Genomic DNA, 27,350 nt, shown 5'->3' on the forward strand with positions numbered 1-27,350 from the left:
CCCTTTATTGAAAGAGGGTTCCTTGCCAGTGACTGATGCACACCCCCTCCCACGACTCAGTGGACCCCATTGCCAAGGTTCCTGGTCTTCAGACTTCAGGCTGTATAAAATCCAGCTCTGGGTGTCTAAAAGGGAAAACATTTAATTCCTCAGCACAAACACTCTTCCCTTGAACAAGCACAAATATTCATACAGAAAAAAAATAATTAAACAGTGTTCTGATTATGTTTGGTATTCCACTACACTACAACTATCTTGTTTTCTGTGTTCATTATTTATCAGAATCTCTGTTTTGTCTGTAAAAATTCAGGTACAAATGTAGGATCTGTTATTTTGGCCTACTTAGACATATCTTAAAGTCCCAAAAATAAAAGCAGTAATGCGCTACTTGTGCATCCAAAATTCTTTGATTAATAGAAACCTGGAAATGGAAAACTTAGATTTTCTGCTGAGTGGATATCATCCATAAGACACTAGGCACCAGGGTAGACCTTTCAGCCCCTCAGACCCAATGTGCCATTCATTGAAATCGTGGCTAATCTGTACCTCAACCCCAATTACCCCTTTTTACATGCTCTCCCTTGACACCCTTGTACATCAAAACCTGATTATTCAAAACAGAAAATGCTAGAGAGAACACTGAGTTAAAAGTCTGGTATTAATCGGGTGACAGAGAGATAGCGCAGTGAGAGGAGTCCTAAATTAGAAAACCTGGAGCACGGGTATGATGGTGGTCAGGAAAGGAAATCATGGATCGTATGGTTGGGGGGGGGGGGAGGAGGAGGAGCTTTGGATGGTAGCAGCCAACTGTGAAACTAATAGCAATATTTATAAACATCTAGCTATGATTGATAGCTCCTGGACCACATCAAAGACAGCTAAGTACTTTCTGCAGAGGAAAAGAGGGAGTGAGGGTAGTTCAAAGCACACAACTGATTGCTTTCACAGCTGACTACTTGAAAGTCACTCAAGCATGAAGGGAGATGAATTAAACAATCCAGACAGTTGTGTGTGTGTGGAAACTGCCAATCACAGCCTAGTTAAAGCAATTTCACAGCTATATGAATAACAGGCATGCAGATCAAATATCTGAGGGGGTTTAAACCCAGTTGACAGGTTTTCTCTTCCCAGGAATTGACAGTTGCTGCTTCCTCTGCCTGAGCCAGCAGGTGTATTGCATAAAGGAATTGTTTTTTCATTGCCTCTGTCTGCAATGCTCTCTAGCTTCCAGGCAGGGGTCTCTCTTGTGGGGGGCTTCCAGCAGGGGTCTCTTTTAGGGTATTCACTGGTAGAAGTCTTTGTAATGGGGGGATCTCTGTAATTGGGGGGTCTCTGGTTGGGGAGGGGATTCTGGTGGAGTGGGGTGGGCAGGATTTGCATTGTGGGGGGAGGATGGCCCTTTGATGGACTTTGTGGGTAACTCCCTTGAAGAGTTACCCTCTTGGCCCACTGCGAGGTTCACCGCATCAGGGTCATATTTTTAAATACCTGCACCAATTCTCGGCCAGATGATCACCAGCCAATAGGACCGGAGAATCATGCGGGCCCGGCCCTTAATGACCCATTTGCATCCTCCTGCTGATGCGGGGCGCAAACATCGATGCTGCCATTAGCAGGGAACAGAGCATCGGAATGGGATCAACAGATTCACCGCCTGATCGCGAAACACAAAACGGAGAATCCAACCCATGACGTAGGTTAAGTGATGAGTAAAATACCATTACATTCAGGCTACTGCAGGACAGAGGGACACATCAGAAACCAGGGGCGTGATTCACCCCTACCCGGCGGGGCGGGGGGTCCTGGCGGGACAGAGTGGCGTGAACCACTCCGGCGTCGGGCCGCCCCAAATATGCGGAATGCTCCGCACCTTCAGGGGCTAGGCCTGCCCCGGAGTGGCTTGCGCCCCGCCAGCACGAGTCAGCGCATGCGCGGGAGCGTCAGCGTGTGCTGCCGTCATCCCTACGCATGCGCAGAGGGATTTGCTTCTGCACCGGGAATGGATGAGGGCCACAGCCTCTGGTGCGGAAGGATAGAGTGTCCCCATGGCACAGGCCCGCCTGTGGATCGGTGGGCCCCGATTGCGGGCCAGGCCACCATGGAGGCACCTCCCGGGGCCAGATACCCCCGCGCTCCCCCAAGAACTCCGGAGCCCGCCCGCGCCGCCAGGTCGCGCCATTAAGGGACCTACTCTAATTTACGCCGGCGGGACGGGCAAAGAACAGACGGGACTTTGGCCCGTTGCAGGCCTGAGAATTCGTGGAGCCTTGGGGAAGGTGGAGAATCGCCAAAATTGAAAACTCGAGGTTTGTGCCCGGCTCCAATTACAACACCATATTCAATCCCTGCTGGCGGTGATATCGATGATTATGCCCCGTGCTGATGGATCCATGCAAAACCATCATTTGTATGGATTTTAATATCATTAGGGGCTTGGGCACTTTATGCTCCATCCTTCCACAATGCTCTGCCCCCCCCCCCCCCCCCCCCTTCCTCTCCTCACTGGTATGGAGTTATGGGTCCACCTCAGACTCCCAAACTCGGTGTGTGGCAGGTCTTCTGTGAGCTATCTTTGTGGCTGCAGTGAGTGTACGGTAAGGGGAGTGCTTAAAAACAGCTTCAGCTGCCAAGCTCTTTAGAGCTAACTCCGGCCCCAGTTATTACAATCCCCGCTGGGCCAGGAATTGTTCTCAATTAGCACCGACAGAGTGCTGCCCTTTTGCATGTCCCAACGTACTTACTGATTAGTCCCACCTCCATCCTACCCCAACAGAAGTGCAAATTGTATTCTATTCAGTCCCAGCAGCAACACTTAGGACATGATTCAGTGGATTTGAGTTAAAGTGCACTGAATATGCATTGGGGGGGGGGGGGTGCGCGGTGGGGTTTATCAGCGCCTGCTGCACTGACAGAGACTCTGCTATCCAATGGCACTTTGCCTTTTTTGGGGTCTTGGCGGAACTCCCCTTCAAGGCCACACTTTAGTAATTTCCTGCTGTGACGGGCTCAGCTCGCCAGTACAGGAAGACTGCTCACCAATCGGGTGCCACTTCTAAAACCAGCCTTGATCTTTTGACCCCCCCACAGCAACCCCACAGCAGCCTCTGGATCCCGCCCCCCCCCCCCCTCCCCACTTCACCCAACTGACCTCTTCTGGGGTCCAAGAGGCCCCCTCACTCCACCTCTTATGAGTAAAGCACCCCTGGGCCTCACCCCTGGCATGGGCAACCTGGCATCCATGCACCTTGGCACACTGAGCCTGGTGCACTGGCAGTGCTCCTGCCAGCCTGGCAGTTCCACCCGGGCACCCTGGCAGTGTCAGGGTGGCCCTGTTAGGGTCTTTGGGTGGCACTGCCAAGCTGCTAGGCTGACAGTGTCAAGGTGCCCAGGTGCCAGAGGGAGTGCCAGGGTGTGACCCTGCCCAATGCCCGACCACCCAGGGTCTCAAATGGCCTGGGAGACCACCCCAGCTGCCGTTACGACTGGCCCACGTTTTTGTGGACCAGTACTAAATGGTGCCCTGGTGAGGTCGCCCAGGTATGACCGGTGAATCTAGGACCCCGGAGGAGGGGGGTCTCCCAGGCCATTGGAGACCCTCAAGTCATTGGAGACCCCCAGGTAGTCAGAGATTGGGCAAAGTGGCACCCTGGCACTTTCTCTGGCACCTGGGCACCTGGGCACATTGGCACTGAAACCCGGAACCCTAGCATTGCAAGGCGTCACAATCTGGATTGTGCTCTCGCTGGACTAGTTGCGAGATTCAACAGCCTCATACTGATACCAGATCGGCCACAATGAGGCCACTGAATATAATAAATTATTATATATTATATTTTACATTTTGTTGCAGTAATGTTATTATAAGCCCTGGTTTAAAATACATACAGGCAATGTGTCTACTAAAGCTGCAGTTGAAGTGTTGTAAAAGTGAGGGAATCATTGATTCTAACCATTTATGTGTTTACATAACATAATAATAATAACCTTTATTAATGTCACAAGTAGGCTTACATGAACACTGCAATGAAATTACTGTGACAATCCCTGAATCGCCACACTCCGGCGCCTGTTCGGGTACACTGAGGGAGAATTCAGAATATCCAATTCACCTTACAAGCACGTCTTTCTGGACTTTGTGGAAGGAAACCGGAACACCCGGAGGAAACCCACGCAGACATGGGAAGAACATACAGACTCCGCACAGACAGTGACCCAAGCCAGGAATAAAACCCAGGTCCCTGGCGCTGTGAAGCAACAGTGCTACCATGCTGCCCACAGATGGCGAATGGAATATTGTTTATAAAAAGGAGGTTCCCTGGCATGTATAATTTATGAGTGAGTGGCATTTAGTCCTAGATAAGCACTTCATGGGACACCTTAGTGGGATAATGATGATCTAATTACTGGATCTTCATGTTGTTCCTGAAAGAGTCTCTCTCCAAAGGTCTATTCAGAGAACAGCAAGTAAACCTGATTTGTTCACTTTATTTATAAGTGGCATTTGATCTATATTGGATTGCTTGATTGGAATATATATAGTGATGGTGTAGGGCATAAGTTAAAGTGTTTCCTCTTATTTATAAAGGTTTAGCTGTGAATTGTAAAGCTATTTCAGTGATGTTAATGTGGCTAATTATGTGATTAAATTAAAGTTTGTTTTAACATAAAAGATATTAATTGGTCAGACTTGATGGGTCGAATGGCCTCCTTCTCCATTGTAGGTATTCTATGGTTCTATGGTTAGTGTTATCACTGCTGGAATAAGTATCCTTTCCTCACAATTTTACAAATTGCAAATTGTTTCGGGTTTCATGTCCGGTATCCCAACAATAATTGGGGTCCGGTCCGATATCCTAACACTTCTCACCAGCCCATTAGTGAATTGGGGTCTCGTGTCCAGAATTGTTCCCACATACTGATAAAAGAATTGCAGTGAGGAAAACCAATTTCTCCTTCAAAAGCAATTTAAAGACTGCAACAGATTTTCTTGGGTCAGTAATACTGAAGTCCACATTCAATGCCAATATTTCCATAGAAAAGGGTGAGAAACTGATGAGAAGTTAAGGAAACTGTCCTTGAAAGAATTAAAAGGTGTAGCTAGGCACTTAAGAGGTGAAATTTCGGTCGAAAGTCAGAAGAACGGAAATTTAAAAACAGGTGGCAAACCGAGGTGGAAATTATGGAAAGTGAAACAGATAAATTAGCACCTGAAAAATTAAGATTTGAACAGCAGAGAATGAAACTGGAATTTGAGGAGAAAAAAGAGAGAGGCAGAAACAGCTAAGAGAGAGAGGCAGGAACAGAAGTAAGAGGCAGAACTCCAGGAAAGGGAAGGAGATAAAGGAAAGAGAGTTTGAATTAAAACAGTTTGAGCTGAGAAGGGAGGATCCCACTGTGCCTATTGAAGAGATCTCTGGTGAGGGAACTGTGGTGATATGCATCAATGTAAATACACAAGGGGTTAATGTAATACACTAAGACTAAGTAAACACTAGAGGGAGCACCAGAGACATCATGACATGCAGACATACAGCTAATGAACACATAGAATAGGACACGACCAATGGGCAGTCAAGAAACCCAGAGGTGACAATACCACAAGGGGGCAACCCATATAAAAGGACAGGGTACATAAGCGCTTTCTCTTTCCACAGGCGACACTCAGAGAGAAGGACGGGGCAGATCAGAAGCATCACACCCACCGCATGGCTTAGAGCAGACTGGTTAGTTAGACTGAGTTACGATAGCAAGATTAGTAGGAGAGTCAAACTCAAGTCGGAAAATTGTTAACTGTTCAATAAATGTGTTAAACCTATCTCCAAGTCTGAACCTTCCTTTGTCAGAGCATACATCAAGGAAGCAGCTTATGCTACATAAAGAAGCGTAACACAACAGGAACCACCCCATGTTCCAACCTCAGGTCTGTGGTATTCAGGTTTGCCCATTTAATCCCCATTTGATGAAGAATAGGTGGATGCCTTCTTTCACTACCCCAGAATGTGGTGGATGCTGGGGCAGTGAGTAAATTTAAGGAGGAGTTAGACAGATTTTTAATTGGTAATGGGTTGAAGGATTACAGGGAATGAACAGGATGATGGAGTTGAGGCCATGATGAGATCAGCCATGATCGTATTGAACAGTGGATCAGGGTCGAGAGGCTAAATTGCCTACTCCTGCTTCTAATTCTTATGTTCTAAGCAATAACTATTCTGTCTAATTCCACTTTCCAGCTCTTGGTCTGTAGCCCTGTAGGAAACAGCGCCTCAAACACAAATCTGGTGTTCTTGATTAATAAGGGGATGTCATGATTAATGAGAGGATCAGGGGTTATAGGGAGAAGTCAGGATAATGGGGATGAGGAACGTATTAGCCATGATCGAATGGCAGAGCAGACTCGATGGGCCGAATGAACCTGCTCCTATAACTTATGGTCTTATCTCTTTTGAAAGAGTAGCCCAGCAGTTAAATTGACCAGCCCAACACTGGTCCCTGCTGTTGCAAAATAAGTTGACAGGAAAAGCTCACGAGGTTTACTGTCTCTTACCTGAGGAAAGTGAACCAAGCTAAGAGGCAGCAAAAGGGGCTATTTTAAATGCGTACCAGTTAGTAGCAGAGTAATACTGTCAGGCCGGCACGGTAGCACAGTGGTTAGCACTGTTGTGTCACAGCTCCAGGGTCCCAGGTTCGATTCCTGGCTTGCGTCACTGTGAGGAGTCTGCATGTTCTCCCCGTGTCTCTGTGTGCACCGGTTTCCTCCCACAGTTCAAAGATGTGCAAGTTAGATGGATTGGCCATGCTAAGTTGCCTTTAGTGCCCCAAAAGGTTCGGTGGGGTTACTGGATTATGGGGATAGGATGGAAGTATGGGCTTCAGTTGGATCCTCTTTCCAAGGGCTGGTGCAGACTCGATGGGCCGAATGGCCTCCTGCTGCACTGTAAATTCTATGATCTATGATGTATTCTGGGCGCGATTCTCCCAAAACGGGAGAAATCGTAAAGCTGGCGTAAAACCCGGGTGGGTTTTACGGCAGCGCGCCCCTTCCCGACCGGGGACCGATTCTGGTCCCCGGTCGGGGCTAGCAGCCCGACGCCATAGGCTCCGGCAAGACGGGCTTAACGAAAATCGTTAAGCCCGCTTGCCGGAGTTAGCGCCGGCTGACGCGTCATATGACGTCAGCCGCGCATGCGCAGTTTGGAAGACTCCAACCCGCGCATGCGCGGGTGACGTCATCGCGTTTTTGCGCGAAACCCGCGCATGCGCGAAACCCGCGCATGCGCGAAACCCGCGCATGCGCGGGCCGGGTTGCCCCTCAGCCGCCCCGCGAATGGATACTGCGGGGCGGCGGAAGGACAAGTAGTGCGCGGGCATCGGGCCCGCTGCCCACCGATCGCGGGCCCATGGCACCCTTGGCACGGCCGTGGTACGGCCGTGCCAATCGGTGCCATGGTTATTAATAGCGAGTTAGTCACGCCGTTTTTACGAACGGCAAGACCAGGTGTGTTTGCCGTTCGTAAAAACGGCGTAAAGGGCTGGGACTTCGGCCCATCTAACAGCTGAGAATCGCTGCCGGCCGTAAAAAAACGGCGGCAGCGATTCGGGTCGGGACTTCGGCGGGGGGGGGGGGGGGGGGGGAGAATAGCGGGAGGGCGGCAAAAATGTCGGGAAGGCCCTCCCGCTATTCTCCCACCCGTCGTGGGGGGCGGAGAATTTCGCCCTCTGTACCTTCAACTCATGGCCTGACCAGACGTACCTGGAATTTGAACAGTTTAAGCAGCTTGCTTTTGACCGGTGGGTACAGGTGTTCAAAGTTGAGGCCACCTACAAAAACCTCTGTGAAACACTTGTCCTCGAGGAGTTCAAAAACTCCAGACCCTTCCCAATAAGAACTCAGATAGAGGAACGGACATTAACATGGGCCTGTCAGGCAGCAACCCTTGCTGAACTGCAGGTAAGGAAGACTTATTTATTACCCCCTTAGAGTCTGATAAACTCCCGAAAATGGTCTCAGATAACCAGACATTAGGGTCATCTGTCCGTGGTGGCATTTCAGCCTCTTCTGACATGTCTGGCGACCAGTTGCCACACAGTCAGGAGAATACCAAGCACTTTCTTCTGCAAATATTCTGTCTCCTTCAATACTCTTTACCAATACCGTGGCACTGTCTGCATTCTCTGGTGGAAAGATCATGCCTTTTCCCAGCAGTTTGGCTGGCCTTGTATCCCTCAGTATCACTTTCAGCTTACTTGCCTTGCTTTGGCGAAATACGGCCACTCTTGCTTTTGATACAAAGTCCTTGTAGCTCTCAGGGCTATTATAAAAAACTCACCCACGCTCTCAGTAGTGTATCTACAGGGATTTGCTGCCGTAGTCATAGTCTTGGACTTGTCTTCTGTGCCCTATGCATGACTTCCACTTTCTGAGCGGGTATGTGTGCCCCAACAAACCCAATGGGTTTTCCCCATAACCTGCAGCAATCAATACAGAGGTGTCCCGCCCTGTGGCAGTTAGGGTACACAGGCTTCTTAGCCTCACGCCCCTTCTTAGCCTTTTGAGCATCCTTGATTTTAATTGCTTCACCATTGGTGGCTGTACCTTGAGCCCTGAGCTCTGGAATTTCTTCACTAACTCTATCTTGCTTTCCTCCATTAAGGCTCTCTGTAAAAGCTATTTCTTTGCACAAGATTTTGGTCATCTGACCTAATCACTCCTTATGTGACTTGGTGTCATTACTTATAATGCCGCCGTGGGCATTTATTTTGTTAAAAGGGCTGGAAATATAAGTTGTTGTTGTTATTTTTGTACCAGGCTCACTTGCCCCTCTACTTGATTAAAATAAAGCCTTCAAGGTACTATCTGAAGGCAAGTTGTTGGTTATGCTGGTGCAAGGTGCCTGAAATAAATGTTGTTTCATTCACTGGTGCTGACACCACTCATGAAAGAATTAAGCTGCATGTATATGAGCCTTAGCACATCCATAGATAGTGCCAAAGGGTTTAACATTCGGTGCAGTTACTGTCATTTTGACAAAATGTCAAGAGGTAGAACTAAATTGGTAATTTTACCACTCAAACTTTGAACCAGCAACATAATTGTATTATTCATGAGCTTTGGTGGTCTCAATCTCGTTCCTGCTGAACATGTTATGTTTTTACATGTATCCAAAACAAGTTATCCATAGAACCATGACAACAGTAGGAGATATAACTGCACATCAGATTAAATAAAACATTTGAGAAGCCCCCTGATTGCCCACTCATGCTCGGCAGAGAATGATTCCTGCTGAAGTAATTTGCAGTTTCACAAATTTCAAGTGATTTGATAACAAGGATATTTTTACAAGCTTGGTTCGGGCAAAAGAAATTGCCAAGAAAGCCAGCGATGAATCAGGTCCCTGGAATCAACTCCAGAGGGGAAAAAGACAGCTGGAAAAACCCAACCTCAAGGTTTTTGAGTTAGGAGAACAGCAAGGGGTAAAAAGGCCTCAGCAGTCGCAGGTTCAGACTGATGGAGGTTACCCTGGAGAGGCGCAATAGCTTCATACAGCAATGTGTAAATAACAGAGCTGCAAATCTCACAGGCACTCACACGGCAACTTAAAACATGAAATTAGATGTCGGCCCGGCTATTCAATCCTTCAGAATTAGGGATTAAAGGTTTAAAAGTAGATATAATGATCTAATTGTGAACGATTAATGAATGGAAATAAAAGACCTATAAATCTGAAGTACTAAAATGCATGGGATGAGATGATATGAATCACACTTTTTTTTGACAGGGACATTATGAATCGTTAGTCATGTGTTGTCGTCATGACATTTCTGTGGCTCTCAGAATTATATTTTGATAATTCAGGCGTCTCCCTCTCAGCAGGGACGGAGAATGACCGAAGGATGAAGGGACTGAAGAGGGGAATATGTCTGGGGGTGGGGGAGGTTACAAAGGTGTTTCTTACTCCATCTGTACGTGTTTCATAAATGTCACGATCATCACCATCAGTCACCTGCAGATATTGGAGAAAAAACATACAAATCGAACAATACATTTCTACTTAAAAGAAAAAAACATTCCTGGTAGATAGAAAGCTAAAAGTTAACTGTCGACTAAAGACACGAACAACTTCCCATCACTTCCACCACAAAGCAATTGTCTAAAAATACAGTTGTATTTTGTTTGCCATCTTTCACAACCTCACAATATCCCAAAGTGCTTTTCAGTCAATAAAGTACTTTTAAACGTCACTGGAATGGAAAAAGGTGACAGTCAATTTGCATACAGCAGTTCCCACAAGCAATATGTGATAAACAGCAGGAGGTTTGCTTTCACTGATGTGGATTGAGATATAAATATTGGCAAGAACACAGTGGAAAACTCCCCTGCTCTTCGGAATATTGCCATCGCGTCCATCTCAGAGAGCAGATGGGGAAATGATTGAACGACTCATTGGAAAAACAGCGGGTGGGATTTTCCAGACTTTCCCACAGGCGGAATCCTCCGGCCCACCAAAGGCAATCACCACTACCCCCCCCCCCCCCTCCCCCTGCAGCAGATTCACCGGCAGCAGAACCGATGAACTGCATAAAATGACGTAGACATTGCCGAGACTAGACAATTCCACTGACAGCCAATGGCGAGTGGCCTCCGCCACTCCATACAAAGAACCAAGAGGGTGATCCCTAACTAAATTAAAGGTGTGAATGCAAATGGAGAGAAACTTAGTTTTTCGGTTACAGAGGTAGCATTTGAGAAGTGATCTATAAAGGCATACATGGCAATTAAGGGAAAATCTGTACTATTGCTTCAAACAAGTGTTAGGAAAACAAAGCTTTTAAGGGATTATATATTTGTATTGGTTGTATTAGAAATAAGATGTAGCTTTATGTGTGTTTAATTTAATGTTTCTGTGCCTGGAAGGATAATACTTATAGTTAGATTCATGCTGGACAAAGGTGTTTGAATGTGTGGGGTTGGTTAAGTTCTAACTGTGATTCTATTGTGCTTGTAGAGAGTCGCAGCATGAAGAGTAGATAAAAGCCTAGAGAAGGATAAATCAACGCTTAGAAACTTGGGCCTTGTAAGGTAGATCAGCTTTTAAGTTTCAGATTAGCTAATTTGATTGTAGTTGAAGAGAGGTAGTGAGAGAGAAGACAGCCTTCACAGCTCTGCTAGAAGCAGTTGGTTTAGAAAGTTTAAAGGAACATCTCTCTCAGCTTTGCTGGAACAAAAGTCATTTTATGGAGTTAAGAAAACAGATGCTGGAAGTCTAAAGTCCAGCTAGTTAAGGAAGTTAGAGAAATGAAGAGAAGTTCCCAAGAAGTCTGAGGTTAAAGGTACTGAAACAGAGAACTGTTCAGTAAAGGCAGAGTGAGCTGGGAAGAAGGATGAGATGCCAGAAAGATATCTGAAATTAATTTTAGGTTAGTATGATTTTACAACAGCCTGTGGAACGTGAGTTGAAATAACTATGGAAATTGGTGACTGGATCGCGGAGTTTGGGTTTCCACGGAAACCTAAAAGAGGGTTGTGTAAAATCCTCAATTGGATTTATTGTTAAAAGGCAAACAGAAGCTTGGGTGAAAAGAGTCATTTGTAAAAGCTGGACAGGATTTAAGAATGCATACATGACGGAAAAGCATTATTATGAGAGAAGATTTTAAAGTTTATTTTTGGGAGTGGAGTTTGGAAATTCTCAATCGATCATCATCTGGGGGAATTCTGAGGAGAAAGCCATAGACATTAACTTGGGTTCAGAGCTGAGTGTGTGTATTTGATCACAGTTATCTAGCGTGCTTAAAACGGACTTTGTTAATGTGATCGTAGTAGATTAAGATGTACATTGTAATTCGTGTTCATCCTAAAACCTTGCATAATTGTAAAGGCGTATTATATCATAATCCAATTTTTGCATATTTAATGAATGTTTTTTCTTGTTGATAAAACTAATTAGCAGTCCCATGACTCTTGTTCTTCCACGTTTTATTTTAAAAATCAAAGTTACAGGGCGTGAGTGAATGGCCTCATTGCGCCAGACTCGGTAACGTAACAAGACCTTTAAATTTCACGCGAGGCCTCTCGGAGGTTTTGTGACCCTTGTAATGCTTAGATCTCACAAGATGTCATGATCTGGATCTCACCCTCGCTGGGCAAGATCCAGATTTACAGATTTAAGTGAGTAATTTGGCTCACTTAAATATATTGGCACTCAATGCTCTTGGGGACTGCGCCATGGAAACCTCGCCATGGCACCATTTAGTACTGGTCCACAAAAATGTGGACCAGGCATAATGGCACCGAGGAGGGGTTCTCCCAGGCCATCAGGGGCCACAAGGTGGTAGGGCTCTGGGCAGGGTGGTACCCTGGCACTCCCGCTGCCACCCGGGCTCTGCCAGCCAGGCATCTTGGTACTGCCACCCGGGCACCTTGTCAGTGGTGTATGGTGGCACTTTCAGGCTGGCAGGGGTACTGTCAGCATGTCAAGCTGGCAGTATCAAGGTGCCCAGTGCCAGGTTGCCAGGGACCGGCCCAGGGGTGCCTTGCCTTTATGAGGTGGGGTGAGGGTGACTCGAGGACCCCCCCAACAAGTACGTTGGGACGTTTGAGGACGTTTGGAGGCTGCAGTGGGGATGCCCAGGGCAGTCTGAGAGAACGGGATAAGATTTGAAAATGGCGCCCTGATCTCTTCCTGCACTGACCAGCTCAGTAAATGAAGGTAAATATGGCCTTGGCATGAGGGCATTCCCCCGGCAGAGTCCCCTTTGATAGTGGGGTCATTCTTGGTGCCATGCACACTGAGAAATATCTCGCTAAACTCGCTGAAAACGTGACTTCCCATTAAATCCCCCCCCCCCCTCCCCCCCCAGGTCTTTTGAGCCAGGGTTCCATTCTGGATTCGTCCCGTCCAGTTGTAATATCCACTGGGGTTGTAACACTTGAGAGTAAGACAAGGGGATACATATTGAAAATAGTAAGAGCTAAATTTAGGACTGATGTCAGAAAATTCTCCTGCGTGCAAGAGTGTGAAATGTACTAATGCATCTAAAGCAAATAAGTGGAGGTGAAGTTCCTGGAATTCCAGACACAGTTGGATTATGATATGGAGCAACTTCAGGGTTTCTGCAAGTAGATGTATTATGAAGGGAAGAATTGCCTTTCTGAGCCATAATTACTTCATGGTCATGTGGATGTACTAGCTTAAGTCGTTTAATATCAGTAACATTGGCTGCACAGTACTGGGCAAAGGGCAAACAAGCCCTCGAAGGGCCGGGATGGGTCGGAGAATCCCTGGGGAGGGGGGGGGGGGGGGGCGCGAGAACCCGACGCCGGCTTCACCATTCTTCGGCGCCATTTTTCGGGCGGCCATGGGATTCCAGCCACACCGGTCGGAGGCCATTGACAGCGCCCCCCCCCCCCCCCCCCCCACCCCAGCGATTGTCCTGGCCCTGATGGGCCATGTGGCCGACGAGTTTGGCCGAGTCCCGTCGGCGTGGGTTACTCAGCTCCCACACGGCGGGACCTGGAAGGCGAGTGCGCGGGGGCCATCCTCAAGGGGGGGGATCCACACTTGGAGGGTGGGGGGTGTGGGGGGCCACGGTGGCCTGGCCCATGATTGGGATCTACCAATCGGTTGGCGGGGTGGTTCTGTGGGGGGTCTACTTTACTCCGCGTTGGGCCCCTGTAGGGCTCCGCCATGTTGCCCGGGGGCCGGCGCGAAGAAGGGAACCCCCACGCATGTGCAGAAATCTGCCAGCCGTTCCACACATGCGCGGAAATACGCCGGCCTTTCTGCACATGCGCGGACTCACACGGGCATTTCCGCACCGGCTGTAGTTGCAGGGACCACTCCGACGGCAAACTAGCCCCCTAGAAAGGTGAGAATTCCTCACTTTCGGGTGCTATTGACACCGGAGTCGTTGGCGCAGCTTTCATGCCAGCATGGGGACATATTCCCATTATTAGAGAATCCCGCCCAAGATCTTTAGGATTATTTTGTTCATTGGTTGTAATCCTTTGGCTGTTTGAAGCAATCAGAGAGTGTGATAGGCTATATTAATGCAAGTTACATTCTTTCTAATACCTGTAATGATCAAATAAGTTTTATGGGGAGGCTAGACACGATGGAAAAATTCTGAGCACAATCAAACATTGTAAACTTAGAGTGTCTACAATGACACCTTTACATGGTGTTAAGAAGGCCTTTGAGTGGCAAAGCGATTTTGTTTGGTTGCCGAGAAGAAAAGTTAGGTTCCGACTGGACATCTGAAGTAAAAAGAGAAAATGTTGCAAATTCTCAGCAGGTATGGCTGTATCTACAGAGAGAAACATATTTTGTTGGGGGTGACAGGAGTCTCGTCCACTAGCTGGGAGCCCCCATTAGTTCCGTGGGGGAGGCCCAACAAGGTCAAGTGCCCTTCAGACTCTTAATTGACTGCAACTGGGCCTTTCCCACGATTCAGGTCCCCAGTAGTGGAAGCCCCGTCCGCTGAGAGCTGCCAGCCAATTAGAGGCTGGCTCCTCCTCATGCCCCGCGGCATCAGTGGGAGCGGTAGCTCCTGGTGGCTCTGTATCCACCCAAGGTCTAGGATCACAGGTGAGTGAAGAGAGGTTTGGGTCCATGGAGCGGAGGTCATGGACGAAGATGGGGAGCAGCTTTCAGCGGCCTCCTCCTCCCCATGATGGGTCCCTTGATGGGGCACAGAGTATCCAAACGTGAGGGACCCCTCTCTGGGATGCTGCTAACAAACCTGACCGAGTTTGCTAGGCAGCCTTCTGAGCTTGCTGGGGAGCTATGCTGCCTCCATTTAATCCTTGAATCACCACTAAATGTATAAGAGATAATGAATGACAATTGGCTCACTAACGCGCCTAAATGACACCCCCATCACCGGCGGCCAGGAATCCTACATCAACCTGCTCCACCCTCCAACTTAATCGGGGATGTTTCGCGACCGCCAGAAGATGCTGATTAAGTGGGCCTAGTCACCATGGTTCCTGCCATGATAAACTGCATTAAATATAGCAGAAATTTGCAGGCCACTCAACCTGAAACATTGGGCTGGATTTAATCTGCGGTGGGAACCATGGCAACCTTTGGTCTGGGGTCCCATGATGATCCTGATCCTCTGGTAGGTGCATTGCTGGCAGCTGCCATGCCACTTCACCAGCTGGCATTGGCTATGTGAGGAGCCAATGGCTTCTGATTGATGATTGACCAACAGCACTCACTAAGTGGGCCTCAATGGCGGGGAAGGCCTGTTCTTGGCCATTTGATTCCATCGGGCCGCCTCCACAGAATTGACAGAGTTTCCCTGGCAGTTGTCTGACTGACGGTAAGACCCCTGTCAGCCCAGCGAAATCTGGGCCATTAACTCTGTTTCTCCCTCCACAAATGTGGTCTGACCCGTTGCGACTCTGACCCGGCATGCTTACTCTACAGCAGCTGTCAATATTCTGCCTTCATCCTATGATTTCAAAGTGAGGCTTTACAATCTCTTCCTTTGCCTCCTCATCCTGCCCTCCCCAGTGAACTCCCATGGCACAAGAGTCATGGTTAGCATTCACCAAGCTTTGCCAAGTTCAGATTGGAACTGTGCAGCAGGAATTTACATTGTATGCAGATGACATTTTTCCTTTCTCATGGATGATCCTGGCAGCTCAATTCTTCATCTCCAGTAAATTGCTGAAAGAAATTGCAGGATTATCAAAATATAAAAAAATTATTGGGTAAACAGGTCATTCTTACTTCCTGTGAGCTGCAGTGCAGCATATTTTAATGTGTTCCACTCAAATGGCCTTTTAAATGGTTAGTATTGCTGTTGTTCTGCTGCATACTAACAATGATGAAACGATGCAGTGAAATTCAAAGCCAGTTAAAATAAACAACAATCGTGTTAGCATGAGTAACCACCCCTCCCAACCTGAATAAAAGCAGAAGTCTATGATGAACTTTAATGGTATAATCCATCTCCTCTCTTTCTTACTCATGAATATATTTTTAAATATATTTCACAGGGCAACTGGTGCATGAGCATAGCTACTTACATGTCACATACATTAAGCTATATTTTTCAAAGGTAATTCAACTACATTGTGTTGTGGTGCTGTATCCACATGCTCAGCAGTGTGTCTTACTGATTGGTGCGTAGGAACAGGAGTTGAACCTTTTATCATTCAAGTAAAGATCGATACCTGAACTCAATTTAACTGCTTTTGCTCCGGACCACAGGGTTGGTTTAGCTCAGTGGGCTGGACAGCTGGTTTGTAACGCAGAACAAGACCAGCAGCGTGGGTTCAATTCCTGTACCGGCTGAGAATTGTGAATTCTCCCTCTGCGTACCCTAACAGGCGCTGGAATGTGGCGATTAGGGGCTGTTCGCAGTAACTTCATACTTGTGACAATAAAAGATTATTATTCTCCCTACCCAGCAGAATTTTTCTTTTCATGGGACGTAGGCATCGCAGGCTGGGCCAGCATTTATTGCCCATCCTTAATTGTCCTTGAGGGGGCAGTTAAGAGTCAACCACATTACTGTGGGTCTGGAGTCACATAATAATAATCTTTATTATTGTCACAAATGGCTTACATTAACACTGCAATGAAGTTACTGTGAAAAGGCCCTGGTCACAACATTCCGACGCCTGTTTGGGTACACAGAGGGAGAATTCAGAATGTCCAATTCACCTAACAGCACATCTTTCGGGACTTCTGGAAAGAAACCGGAAACCCACGCAGACACAGGGAGAATGTGCAGAATCCGCACAGACAGTGACCCAATTCGGGAATCGCACCTGGGACCCTGGCACTGTTACATAGAACATAGAACAGTACAGCACAGAACAGGCCCTTCGGCCCTCGATGTTGTGCTGAGCAATGATCACCCTACTCAAACCCACGTATCCACCCTATACCCGTAACCCAACAACCTCCCCCGCCCCCTAACCTTACTTTTTAGGACACTACGGGCAATTTAGCATGGCCAATCCACCTAACCGGCACATCTTTGGACTGTGGGAGGAAACCGGAGCACCTGGAGGAAACCCACGCACACACGGGGAGGACATGCAGACTCCGCACAGACAGTGACCCAGCCGGGAACCGAACCTGGGACCCTGGAGCTGTGAAGCATTTATGCTAACCACCATGCTACCGTGCTGTTGTTATGGGCCAGGATTTAGAGAACCCCAAAGTGTATCATGGAGTTCACCTGACCCACAACCTTTAATACATTGTGGTATGGGGAGCACAAGGGCCTACTTTACAGGTGTGATGCAACAGAGATCTAAAGTACTTTTAAAGCAAAACCATGTTTATTGATGAATCCAATATTCTATAAGTAACCCTTCATAACTTTCCTAACAACATCCATATAATAAATAAAAGCAAATTACTGCGGATGGATGCTGGAATCTGAAACAAAAGAGAAAATGCTGGAAAATCTCAGCAGGTCTGGCAGCATCTGTAGGGAGAGAAAAGAGCTAACGTTTCGTGTCCAGATGATTCTTTTCAAAGCTAACAGCCAGAGAAAGTGGGAAATATTTATACTGTGGAATGAGATGAAAGATGAGTCATAGTCACAGAAACCCAGGGAAACGGGGTGCGAATAGCCACAGAAACCAAGAGAAAAGAGTGCTAATGGCAGTCCCCAGAGAGATCAAAAGGTGTGAGAGGCCAAACAGCAGAGAAACTAACATCAGAGGGTAAACAGTGACAGATGTAGATGTGGGGGGGAGGGGAAGGAGGAAGCAAAGGGGAGAATGGGTAAGGAAAGGGGAGATAAGATTGGCGGGGGGTAAATATATATTAAGAAAGACAAGAAATAAATAAATGGTAAGAGACAGTTGAAATGAAATGGGATGAAAACAAATGGATTTAGGTGGGGTAGAGCTGATCATCGGAAGTTGTTGAATTCGATGTTGAGACCGGAAGGCTGTAGCGTGCCGAACCGGAAGATGAGATGTTGTTCCTCCAGTTTGCATTAAGCTTCACTGGAATATTGCAGCAGGCCAAGGACAGACATGTGGCTATGACTCATCTTTCATTTCCAGCATTTTCTCTTTCGTTCCATATATTAAACCCTTTTCAAAGAAAGATAGCAGGTTTAAATTCTCTACAGAAACAGGTATTACTTTGAAATCCTCAAATGAGCTGAAGACAGTCTGTAGCTTGTAGAGAGAGATAATTATACAGCTGCTTGCTTTGCCTGCAGCTATCCAGCTCTGAAAATGAAACTAAAACACACTGTAGCTTCCTGTCCAAAAATGAAAGTGAAAGACAGCCAGCCCAGCTCCACCCACACTCTGACATCACTGCAGCTATTTGAAAAACACCTATTTCTTAAAGGTACATCCACTACAGCTATTTGATAAACACCCAGGGCGTGATTCTCCACCACCCACGCCAGGTGGGAGAATAGCGGGAGGGCCTCCCGACATTTTTCACGCCCTCCCGCTATTCTCCCCCCCTCTCCACACCTGACCCATGCCACGAATCGCTGCTCGCTGTTTTTTACGGCGAGCGGCGATTCTCCGAGGCCGATGGGCCGAGCGGCCGGCCCTTCACGCCCATTTCACCATGGCAGCAAACACACCTGCTTGCTGCCATCGTGAAACGGGCGCCAGGTGCCCGTTTGGGGCATCTGATTGGCACGGAGCACCACAACTCTGCTCGGGACGGGACAGGCCCACGATTGGTGCCCACCGATCGTCGGGCCAGCGTCCAAAACAGACGCACTCTTTCCCCTCTTCCGCCTGGCAAGATCAAGCCTCCATGTCTTGCCGGGCGGCTGAGGAGAAAGACGCCTGACATCTCCCCCCAAGAAAAACAAACAAACCATCAACTTCAAGATGGTTTCATTTTTCACCTTTTCATTTTCCTTTAAGAAATATTGACAGTGAATATACGTTTTTTTAAGAAAACTAAACATGCAAACATTTATAATAACATAGTTCATTTTAGTCCTTCTTCTTCCAACTGGAATCCCTCTTGATTGACAGTCTCTTTGGACAAGAAGGTCTCTGCACGATCTGTCCATTTCTCGATGCCTAGGCATTTCTTTTTAAGGTCAGATACTTTAGTTCAATCTGATCACAGAGCCCCATGTAATTCTCCAACAGAGGAGCATTGGTTAACACAGCCTTCAGGCAGTCAAATGCCTGTTGATATTCCGCTGTCCACTTAAATTTGCTACGTTTCTTTAGCAAGTGCATCCCACATTGCTAAAGTTCGGCACAAAGTTCTGGGAGAATCCACTCATGCCAAGAAATCACATGATTTCCCTTTGTGCCGAGGGTATTGGAAACTCCCCAACAACTTTTATTTTCACATCCCATGGGACCACTCGACCCTCTCCAATTGTATGCCCCAGGAAAGTGACTTGGGCTTTTCTAAATTCACTTTTGGTTAGGTTTACCGCCAAACCCACTTCCTGAAGTCAATCGAATAACTCCATCAGATGCTTTAAATGTTCTTTCCATGTCTGGCTAAAAATTACCAGATAGTCGATGTATATCGCACAATTGGGTAATCCTGAAATGACTTTGTTAGTTAACTGTTGAAATGTGGCTGGGGGTTTTTTCATGCCAAATAGCATAACTTTGAATTGGTATATACCATCTGGAGTCACAACCGCTGAAATCTCCTTCGCCCTTTCGGATAAAGGTACCTCCCAGTAACCTTTAAGTAAATCCAGTTTGGAAATAAAAGCTGATTGTCCCACTTTCTCAATGCAATTCTCCAAACGTGGGATAGGATAAGAGTCCGTTCTTGTAACTGCATTGACTTTTCTATAATCCACACACAACCGTTGGGTACTGTCCGGTTTTAGTACCATCACTATGGGTGCGCTCCATTGGCTGCAACCCAGTTCAATTATGCCATTTTTAAGCATACTTTAAATTTCCTTGTTAACCTGTGCCAATTTTAAAAGGTTAAGTCTATATGGATGTTGTTTGATTGGAACAGCATTTCCCACATCTACATCATGTATAGCCATTTTAGTACTTCCAACTTATCTCCACAAACTTACTCATGTGATATCAATAAGTCTTTCCGGTCAGTTCGTGTTTCCTCTGGAAGGTAACTCAACAATTTATCCCAATTCTTAAGAACATCCTCGCTTTCCAATTTAATTTGAGGTATGTCAAATTCCTAGTCATCTAGATTTGGTTTGTCACTTTGAGTTAGAATCATTAAAACCTCCGTTTGCTCTCCTTCCCTTTCAAAGTACCTTTTAAGCATATTCACATGACACACTCGGTGAGTTTTCCTTCTATCTGGTGTTCTTACCACATAATTCACCTCACTTAATTTCCTTTCAATCTGATAAGGTCCACAAAATCTTGCTTTTAAAGGTTCACCTACCACTGTTAATAATAATAAAACTTTATCTCCACTGGCAAAACTACGAACTTTGGATTTCTTGCCCGCTACCCGTTTCATCACATGTTGTGCAATTATTAAATGCTGTCTAGCCCAGTGTTCTTCAAAGTTGGGGTACGACCCGCGGGTGGGATCGCGGTCGGGTGTCGGGAGGGTCGCAGAGCCGTTGTCTGCGGCACTCCCAATTGCGCAAATTCCCGCACAGTAGCCGGCTTTTCATAACGCTGGCTGCAAGCAGCCGGGAACATGTCAAAACAAAATTCGGCCGCATTGCGCATGCGCACGATAATCGGTGAGCATGCGAAAATCGGGCGCGCATGCGCAGTGCGGGTGCTATTTTTTAAAACGGTTGCAGCTTTTTGTTTTACAAGTTCTGTAGTGATTTTTATTCATTTATTCATTTATTTTATTCATTTAATTTTTATTTTTTTCATTTATTTTATTCATTTTATTTTTTTTTACAAGTTTGAGGGTGTTTTATTCATTTTTTTTCATTTATTTTATTCATTTTATTTTTTTTACAAGTTCTGGGGGGTTTTATTCATTTTTTTCATTTATTTTATTTTTTTTACAAGTTCAGGAGGGTTTTATTCATTTTTTTCATTTATTTTACTCATTTTCTTTACAAGTTCGGGCTGGTTTTATTCATTTTTTCATTTATTTTATTCATTTTATTTTTTTTTACAAGTTCGGGGGGGGTTTTATTCATTTTTTTCATTTATTTTATTTTTTTACAAGTTCGGGAGGGTTTTATTCATTTTTTTCATTTATTTTACTCATTTTATTTTATTTTTTTACATGTTCGGGGGAGGTTTATTTGATAAAATTTTACAGGAAAAAAATTCAGAACTTTGGGCAGATGGAGACTCCATACTTTCCGACACCAGAAGGCTTCACCTTTATCCAACAGGTTTCATTGGAGGAGCGTCTACGAGGGCCAAAGGACCCAAAACCATTTCCTCCATTTTTGGCAGCAGCAAACAAGGTAAGAGAAAATGGTGGGTCACAAAGGTCGGCCGGTGTGGGTCGCGAAGGTCGGCCGGCATGGGTCGCAAAGGTCGGCCGGGTTGGGTCCCGAAGGTTGGCCAGTTGATAAAAATGGGTTCCCGGAATAAAAGTTTGAAGAACACTGGTCTAGCCAATTCCCGTGCGCTATTTAATCGTTCCCAAACGTTTGACACATAATGCACTAATGTAAGTTCCGATATCTCTCTCACCAATTTTTCCGTAATCAATTTAAGTGGTGCTCTTACCTCAGAAACAAAAATTAGTTCAAGAGGACTGAATTTGGTTGACTCATTAGGTGCATCCCTTTTGTTTTTTAATTTTTAGAGTACCCAATTCACTTTGTCCAAAAAGCTACAATTTTAGCGTGGACAATTCACCTACCCTGCACATCTTTGGGTTGTGGGGGTGAAACCCACGCAAACACGGGGAGAATGTGAGAACTCCACACGGACAGTGACCCAGAGCTGGGATTGAACTTGGGACCTCAGCACCATGATCCAGCAATGCTAACCATTGCGCCACCGTACTGCCCTAGGTGCGTCCTTAATTGCAAACAGTATGAATGGAATTCCTTTATCCCAATCTTTTGGATATTCTTGACCATAAGCTCACAACATTGTCTTTAATGTCTGATGCCACCTTTCTGATGCTCCCTGCAATTCTGGATGGTACGCAGTTGATTTAAATTGTTTTATTCCTAAACTATCCATAACTTCTTTGTATAACCTTGAGGTAAAATTTGACCCTTGATCCGATTGTATTTCTGTGGGTATTCCATATCTGGTAAAGAATTTGGCTAACTCCTCCACAATCTTTTTAGCTGTGATAATGTGTACTGGAATGGCCTGTTGAAACCTCCATCATAGTCAAAAGATATTGATCCCCACTTTTTGTTTTAGTATGCGGTCCTAGGCAATCAATTAAGACCACTGTAAAAGGTTCCTCAAATGCAGGAATGGGTATTTAGGGCACTGGGTTTATCACTGCTTGAGGTTTCCCTATTACTTGACATGTGTGACATGATCGACAAAATCTAACTACATCTTTATGTAGTCCAGGCCAATAAAAATGTTTTGGCATTTTAGCTTGAGTTTTCCTTATTCCCAAATGACCTCCCACTGGTATTTCATATGCTACTTGCAACACCTTTCCTTTCTATACACTACCAGCCATACCACTTAATGAACTTCTGCCCACTTCTCATCCGCCTGCATTTGTAAAGGTCTCCATTTTCTCATCAAGAGATCATTTTTACGGTAATAACATTCTGGTATACACTCAGATTCCTCTTCCGTGTATGCTTTCTGATACATCTGTTTTATTTCTATATCTTTCTGTTGTAACTCCGCTAACTTTCCTGAACTAAAAATATCCGCCTCATCCTGGACCTGCTCCTGTTCTTTTCCAACCATCTGATCAAAAATATTTTCTGATAATTGAACTCAACTTTATCTTCACTCTTTGATTTCTCCTCTTGTCTTAACATGTGACTTTGTGACCCTGTTACTACACAATTCGGAAAAATCCGCGGATATTCGTCCTTCAACACTTCAGTTGTCTGATTTTCCACTGGCTTATCAACCACAGTAGGCATCACTCCCACCTGCGATCCAGCTATATCATTACCCAAGATAAACTGTATTCCTGGACAAGATAGTTTCTCCATTACTCTTACTACCACTTCACCGCTCTTCACTGGACTTTCCAACTTTATCATATATAATTGAACCCTGCTCTTCTCACCCTGAATCCCACATATTAACATCTTTTCTGGCAATATTCTTCCCAAACTACATAACTCCTCATCTCTTACCATTAAAGATTGACTAGCTCCCGTATCTCTTAAAATTGTGGCTTCTTTACCTGCTCCTTCTGGTACATGAGTTAACTTTACCCACACAAGTAAATTATTTAAAGAGATCTGGCACCTCCTTATCAATCATCTCTTGATCAGGCTGTACAATCTTTTGCAACTCCTTCGCTTCACTTGCGCTTTCCTTTACCACTTTAACAAAACCCACTGTCTTATCCTGTTTTACCACATCAGCCTTCCCAGTGCTTTTCTTCAACCACCAACACTGTGACTTTACATGGTCTAGTTTATTACAGTGAAAACATTTGAAACAAACAAAGAACAAAGAAAAGTACAGCACAGGAACAGGCCAAAGTGTATCATGGAGTTCACCTCACCCACAACTTTTAATATATTGTGGTATGGGGAGCACAAGGGCCTACTTTACAGGTGTGATGCAACAGAGATCTAAAGTACTTTTAAAGCAAAACCATGTTCATTTATAAATCCAGTTAACACTTTGTAAACCCACAGTAAACACCTTAACATCTATCAACACCAATAATCCCACAGATACAATATTCCATATGTAACCCTTCATAACTTTCCTAACAATATCCATATATTAAACCCTTTTCAAAGAAAGACAGCAGGTTTAAATTCTCTACAGAAACAGGTATTACTTTGAAATCCTCAAATGAGCTGAAGACAGTCTGTAGCTTGTGGAGATAGATGGTTATGCAGCTGCTTGCTTTACTTGTCATCATTAGACTTTCAATTCTAGATTTTTATTGAATTCAGATTTCACCATCTGCAGTGCCAGGATTCAAACCCAGGTCCCCAGAGCATGACCCTCAGTTTCTGGTGACAGTACCACTATGCCACCACCTCTCCTTTATGACCTTAGTCTTGAAAATTCCAATTGCACCAACAACCGCAGCCTTTTGGAGGAGAGTATTGCAGACTTTGATTACCCTGTGTGTGCAGACTTCCATTACCCTGTGTATGTGCAGAAGTGCTTCCTGATTTTAAGTTTAGGCCCTCTTATTCTGGATCCTCCCCGCCAAAGATAAAAGTTTCTCTCTATCTATCCTGTCGAATCCCTTCATCATTTTGAAAACCTCAGATTAGATCACCATTCAACCTTCTGAATTGAAATACCTTTGGTAGTTGAGCCTTTTTGATTACTGTTTGTAACTGTGCACTGGCTTTTAATCATTTGCGTATATCCATACCTAAATCCTGTTGCTCCTCCTGCAGTCACTCACCATTGAAGACAATGTTGCAAGAAAATATTTTCCAACACTTTGAGTCTTGTGCAGTTAGTGTGAGTCTCATTTGCACGTCTTAATCATCATGATTTCTTCTCCACCCACTCCATGTCTCTTGCTTCTTCTGTTATCTCAGCCCCTCTGCTGCTGAAAATCATTTTCATGCTTTTATCATCTCTAAACTCAATGTTCTCCTTCCTAGTCTCCACAAAATCTGACTCATCTGAAACACAGCCGCCCGTAAACTGTTCCACTCAATCATTAATCCACCCTCCATGAACCGCACTCTCTGACTACCCTGTTACATCTTAAATTTACTTCACTCTCATTTTCAAATACCTCATTGCTTTGTCTTTCTCCAAGCTCTGTCAACCTTATATTCCCTCCTTGACTCATTTCAGCTCTGTTAATGTGGTCTTTTCTGTTATCCCCGCCCTTTGTACCACTGGCGATCTGATTGGAACCTAAACATTTTTGAAGGGGCTTGATAGGGTCGACACCGAGAGATCGTTTCCATTGGTCAGCACATCTAAAACATGGGGCGCAGTCTCAGCTCAAGTGGCCAATCATTTCGGACTGAGATGTGGAAGAAGTGCTTCATGCAAAGGATTACGAATCTTTGGAAATCTCTAGCCCAGAGAGGACTGTGGATACTCCATTGCTGAACACATTTAAGGATGAATTAGACAGGTTTTGGGTCTCTCAGGAAATCAAGGGATATGGGGAGTGGGTGGAAAATAGAGTTTAAGCCCAGGATCAACCCTGATCGTATTGAATAGTGGAGCAGGTTCAGTGGGCTATGTGGTATACTCCTGCTTATATTTCTTATGCTCTTATGTTCTGTTCTGTCCTGGCTGTGCGTCCCAGGGTTTGAGGTCACACGCTGTCCAGTGCTGTGTCTCCCTGTACCCTAGGGCCACTTCCCTCGTCGCCCCCCCCCCCCCCCCCACCCCTTCTATCTTCCTGTGTTTCTCTGCGTTACAACCCCCTTGGAGGTCACGGGGGGTGAACCATCCAGTTCCCTGTGACCTCTACAGAATATAAACATCCCTGTAACGAGGTGGGGGGGGGGGGGGGGGGGGGGGGGTTACACCGGACGCATGCAACTACCACGAAAGCCATGGGTCGAATGGCTGTGCCAGACATTCAGCACCCACAGCATACCTGAAGTGCTCATGTCGGATGACGAGATAGCTTTCATCACTGCTGAGTTCAGCTCATTTATGCACTTAAGCAGGAATCGGCACGTGTGCACCGTTTGGCTCTGAGATGGGCGGGGCTTCCTCTTTAACGAAAGGAGCTCACAGAGTATAAAAACCCCAGCCTGAGTGTAGGTAAGGGCAGGAGACCTTTCGGGGAGTGGAGTAATTATTGTACGTATCAATAAACCTTTACTTTTTCATCTACCCTTCGTTCCATGTGATCACTCTATGCGGATTCTACACTCTGTGCCTTAGAGCCTCTTACCTCACTCTCTCACCCTGTGTCCTAGTGTCTATTTCTTCATTGTCCAGTGTCTATCTGTGTTTAGGGTCTGGTTCAAACGCTGTCTTGTTTTGTGTCTGTCCATGCCCCGGGGTCTTGTTCACTCAATACCCTGCCTTGTTATCTCTCTGTGTCCAAGCGTCTGGTTCACACATTATCCTGTTCAGTATTTACCTGTGTCCCTTGGTCACTAGGTCCTGCTCCAGAGGCTCTGAAATTTCTTTCTCCCCTGGCAACCCTCACTTCTTTCCTTTCCTTACAATTCACCAGTGATGCATATGCATAATTTTGCTTGGTGGGTTTGAATGACTTTGGCTGCTTGTCAATATAACTTTAAAATGGAGAAGAATGGCAGCTCATGCTGCCCACAATTGCTTACACATCAAAAGCTGCATCTGAAAGAGTCAACCAGTGGCAAAAAATCGACTTTAGTAACGAGACACCAGAGGCAACCTCTAGAACTAGGGCAAAAAAGTTGCAATCCCAAAATATTACAAAATGTTAAAGTAATGGCGAATAAAATGTGTCGTTTTAAAATTATTTAGAAATAATGCTTAGCATTCAGGTTCAACACAACCGCATCCTGTTTATATTGCTGCTGTTAATAAAAAAATTGACAAAAGCAACAAAGTGGTACAACGGTACCTTTGCAGGCATTATTCATTTTAGAAACACATGTTGGGGAACATAACATTCTAATGAAATATTTCAGCACATGTCACACATCTGGTCAGGATGTATGGTATAATATCTGAAATTCAATTAGCAACCCTTCATAGGATGGCTGATGAAGGTCACTTTTCAATAATAGCTGATAAAGTCATATGTAATGTGAGTTCTTCAGACTCCATCTGCTCCCAGTGGACGGGAATGAATAATACAAACTGTACTAATTCAGACTGAAACACCCAGGTTGAACGTGTAAGGAATGGAAATCCGATATTGCCTAGTGCAGCAGATTGGGGGTTCAGACAACAGCAATTCAATATACAGAAGAGAGTTTGTGCATGATTGGTACCTAGATTAGGAGCTCTGACAAGGTGCACGTCAGAGCGCAACTCTTGGCAAATGTTCATGATGTTCTTTCTATTGATCGAAGTACTTAAGGTATCAACCATAGAAGCACATTGATGTTAGTCAAGAAAATGTTCAGTGGTACAAAATGTTGAAACCAAATTATTTTCATCGGGAGAACATATATAGGTGCATACACGTGATCGGGGGCACGATGTAACAGAAACACTTGCAAATTTAATTTTGGGCGCGATTGGAAGGGTGTTTCTTGACGGCCGCGGTGGCGAGATTACAGCCCATAACTAACGGAACTTAGTACTGAAAATGAGCCCCCGTGAGATTCTTGCCATTACTGGCTGTCACGCTGTTTGATTTGCCACACTCGCACCTCAGGGTCTCACTGCTAAC

At 45.6% G+C, this 27,350-nt stretch overlaps 1 protein-coding gene across 1 annotated transcript in view; it reads left to right on the forward strand.

Moving 5' to 3' along the window:
- Positions 1–27,350, forward strand: part of pde8b (phosphodiesterase 8B) — a 436,161-nt gene that overhangs the window by 89,464 nt on the left and 319,347 nt on the right. The window contains 1 exon segment of the mRNA XM_038805541.1: positions 21,283–21,357. Coding sequence (XP_038661469.1) covers positions 21,283–21,357 — 75 coding nt within the window.

The sequence above is a fragment of the Scyliorhinus canicula genome, chromosome 8 (assembly GCF_902713615.1).
Source record: "Scyliorhinus canicula chromosome 8, sScyCan1.1, whole genome shotgun sequence".
Lineage (NCBI taxonomy): Eukaryota > Metazoa > Chordata > Chondrichthyes > Carcharhiniformes > Scyliorhinidae > Scyliorhinus > Scyliorhinus canicula.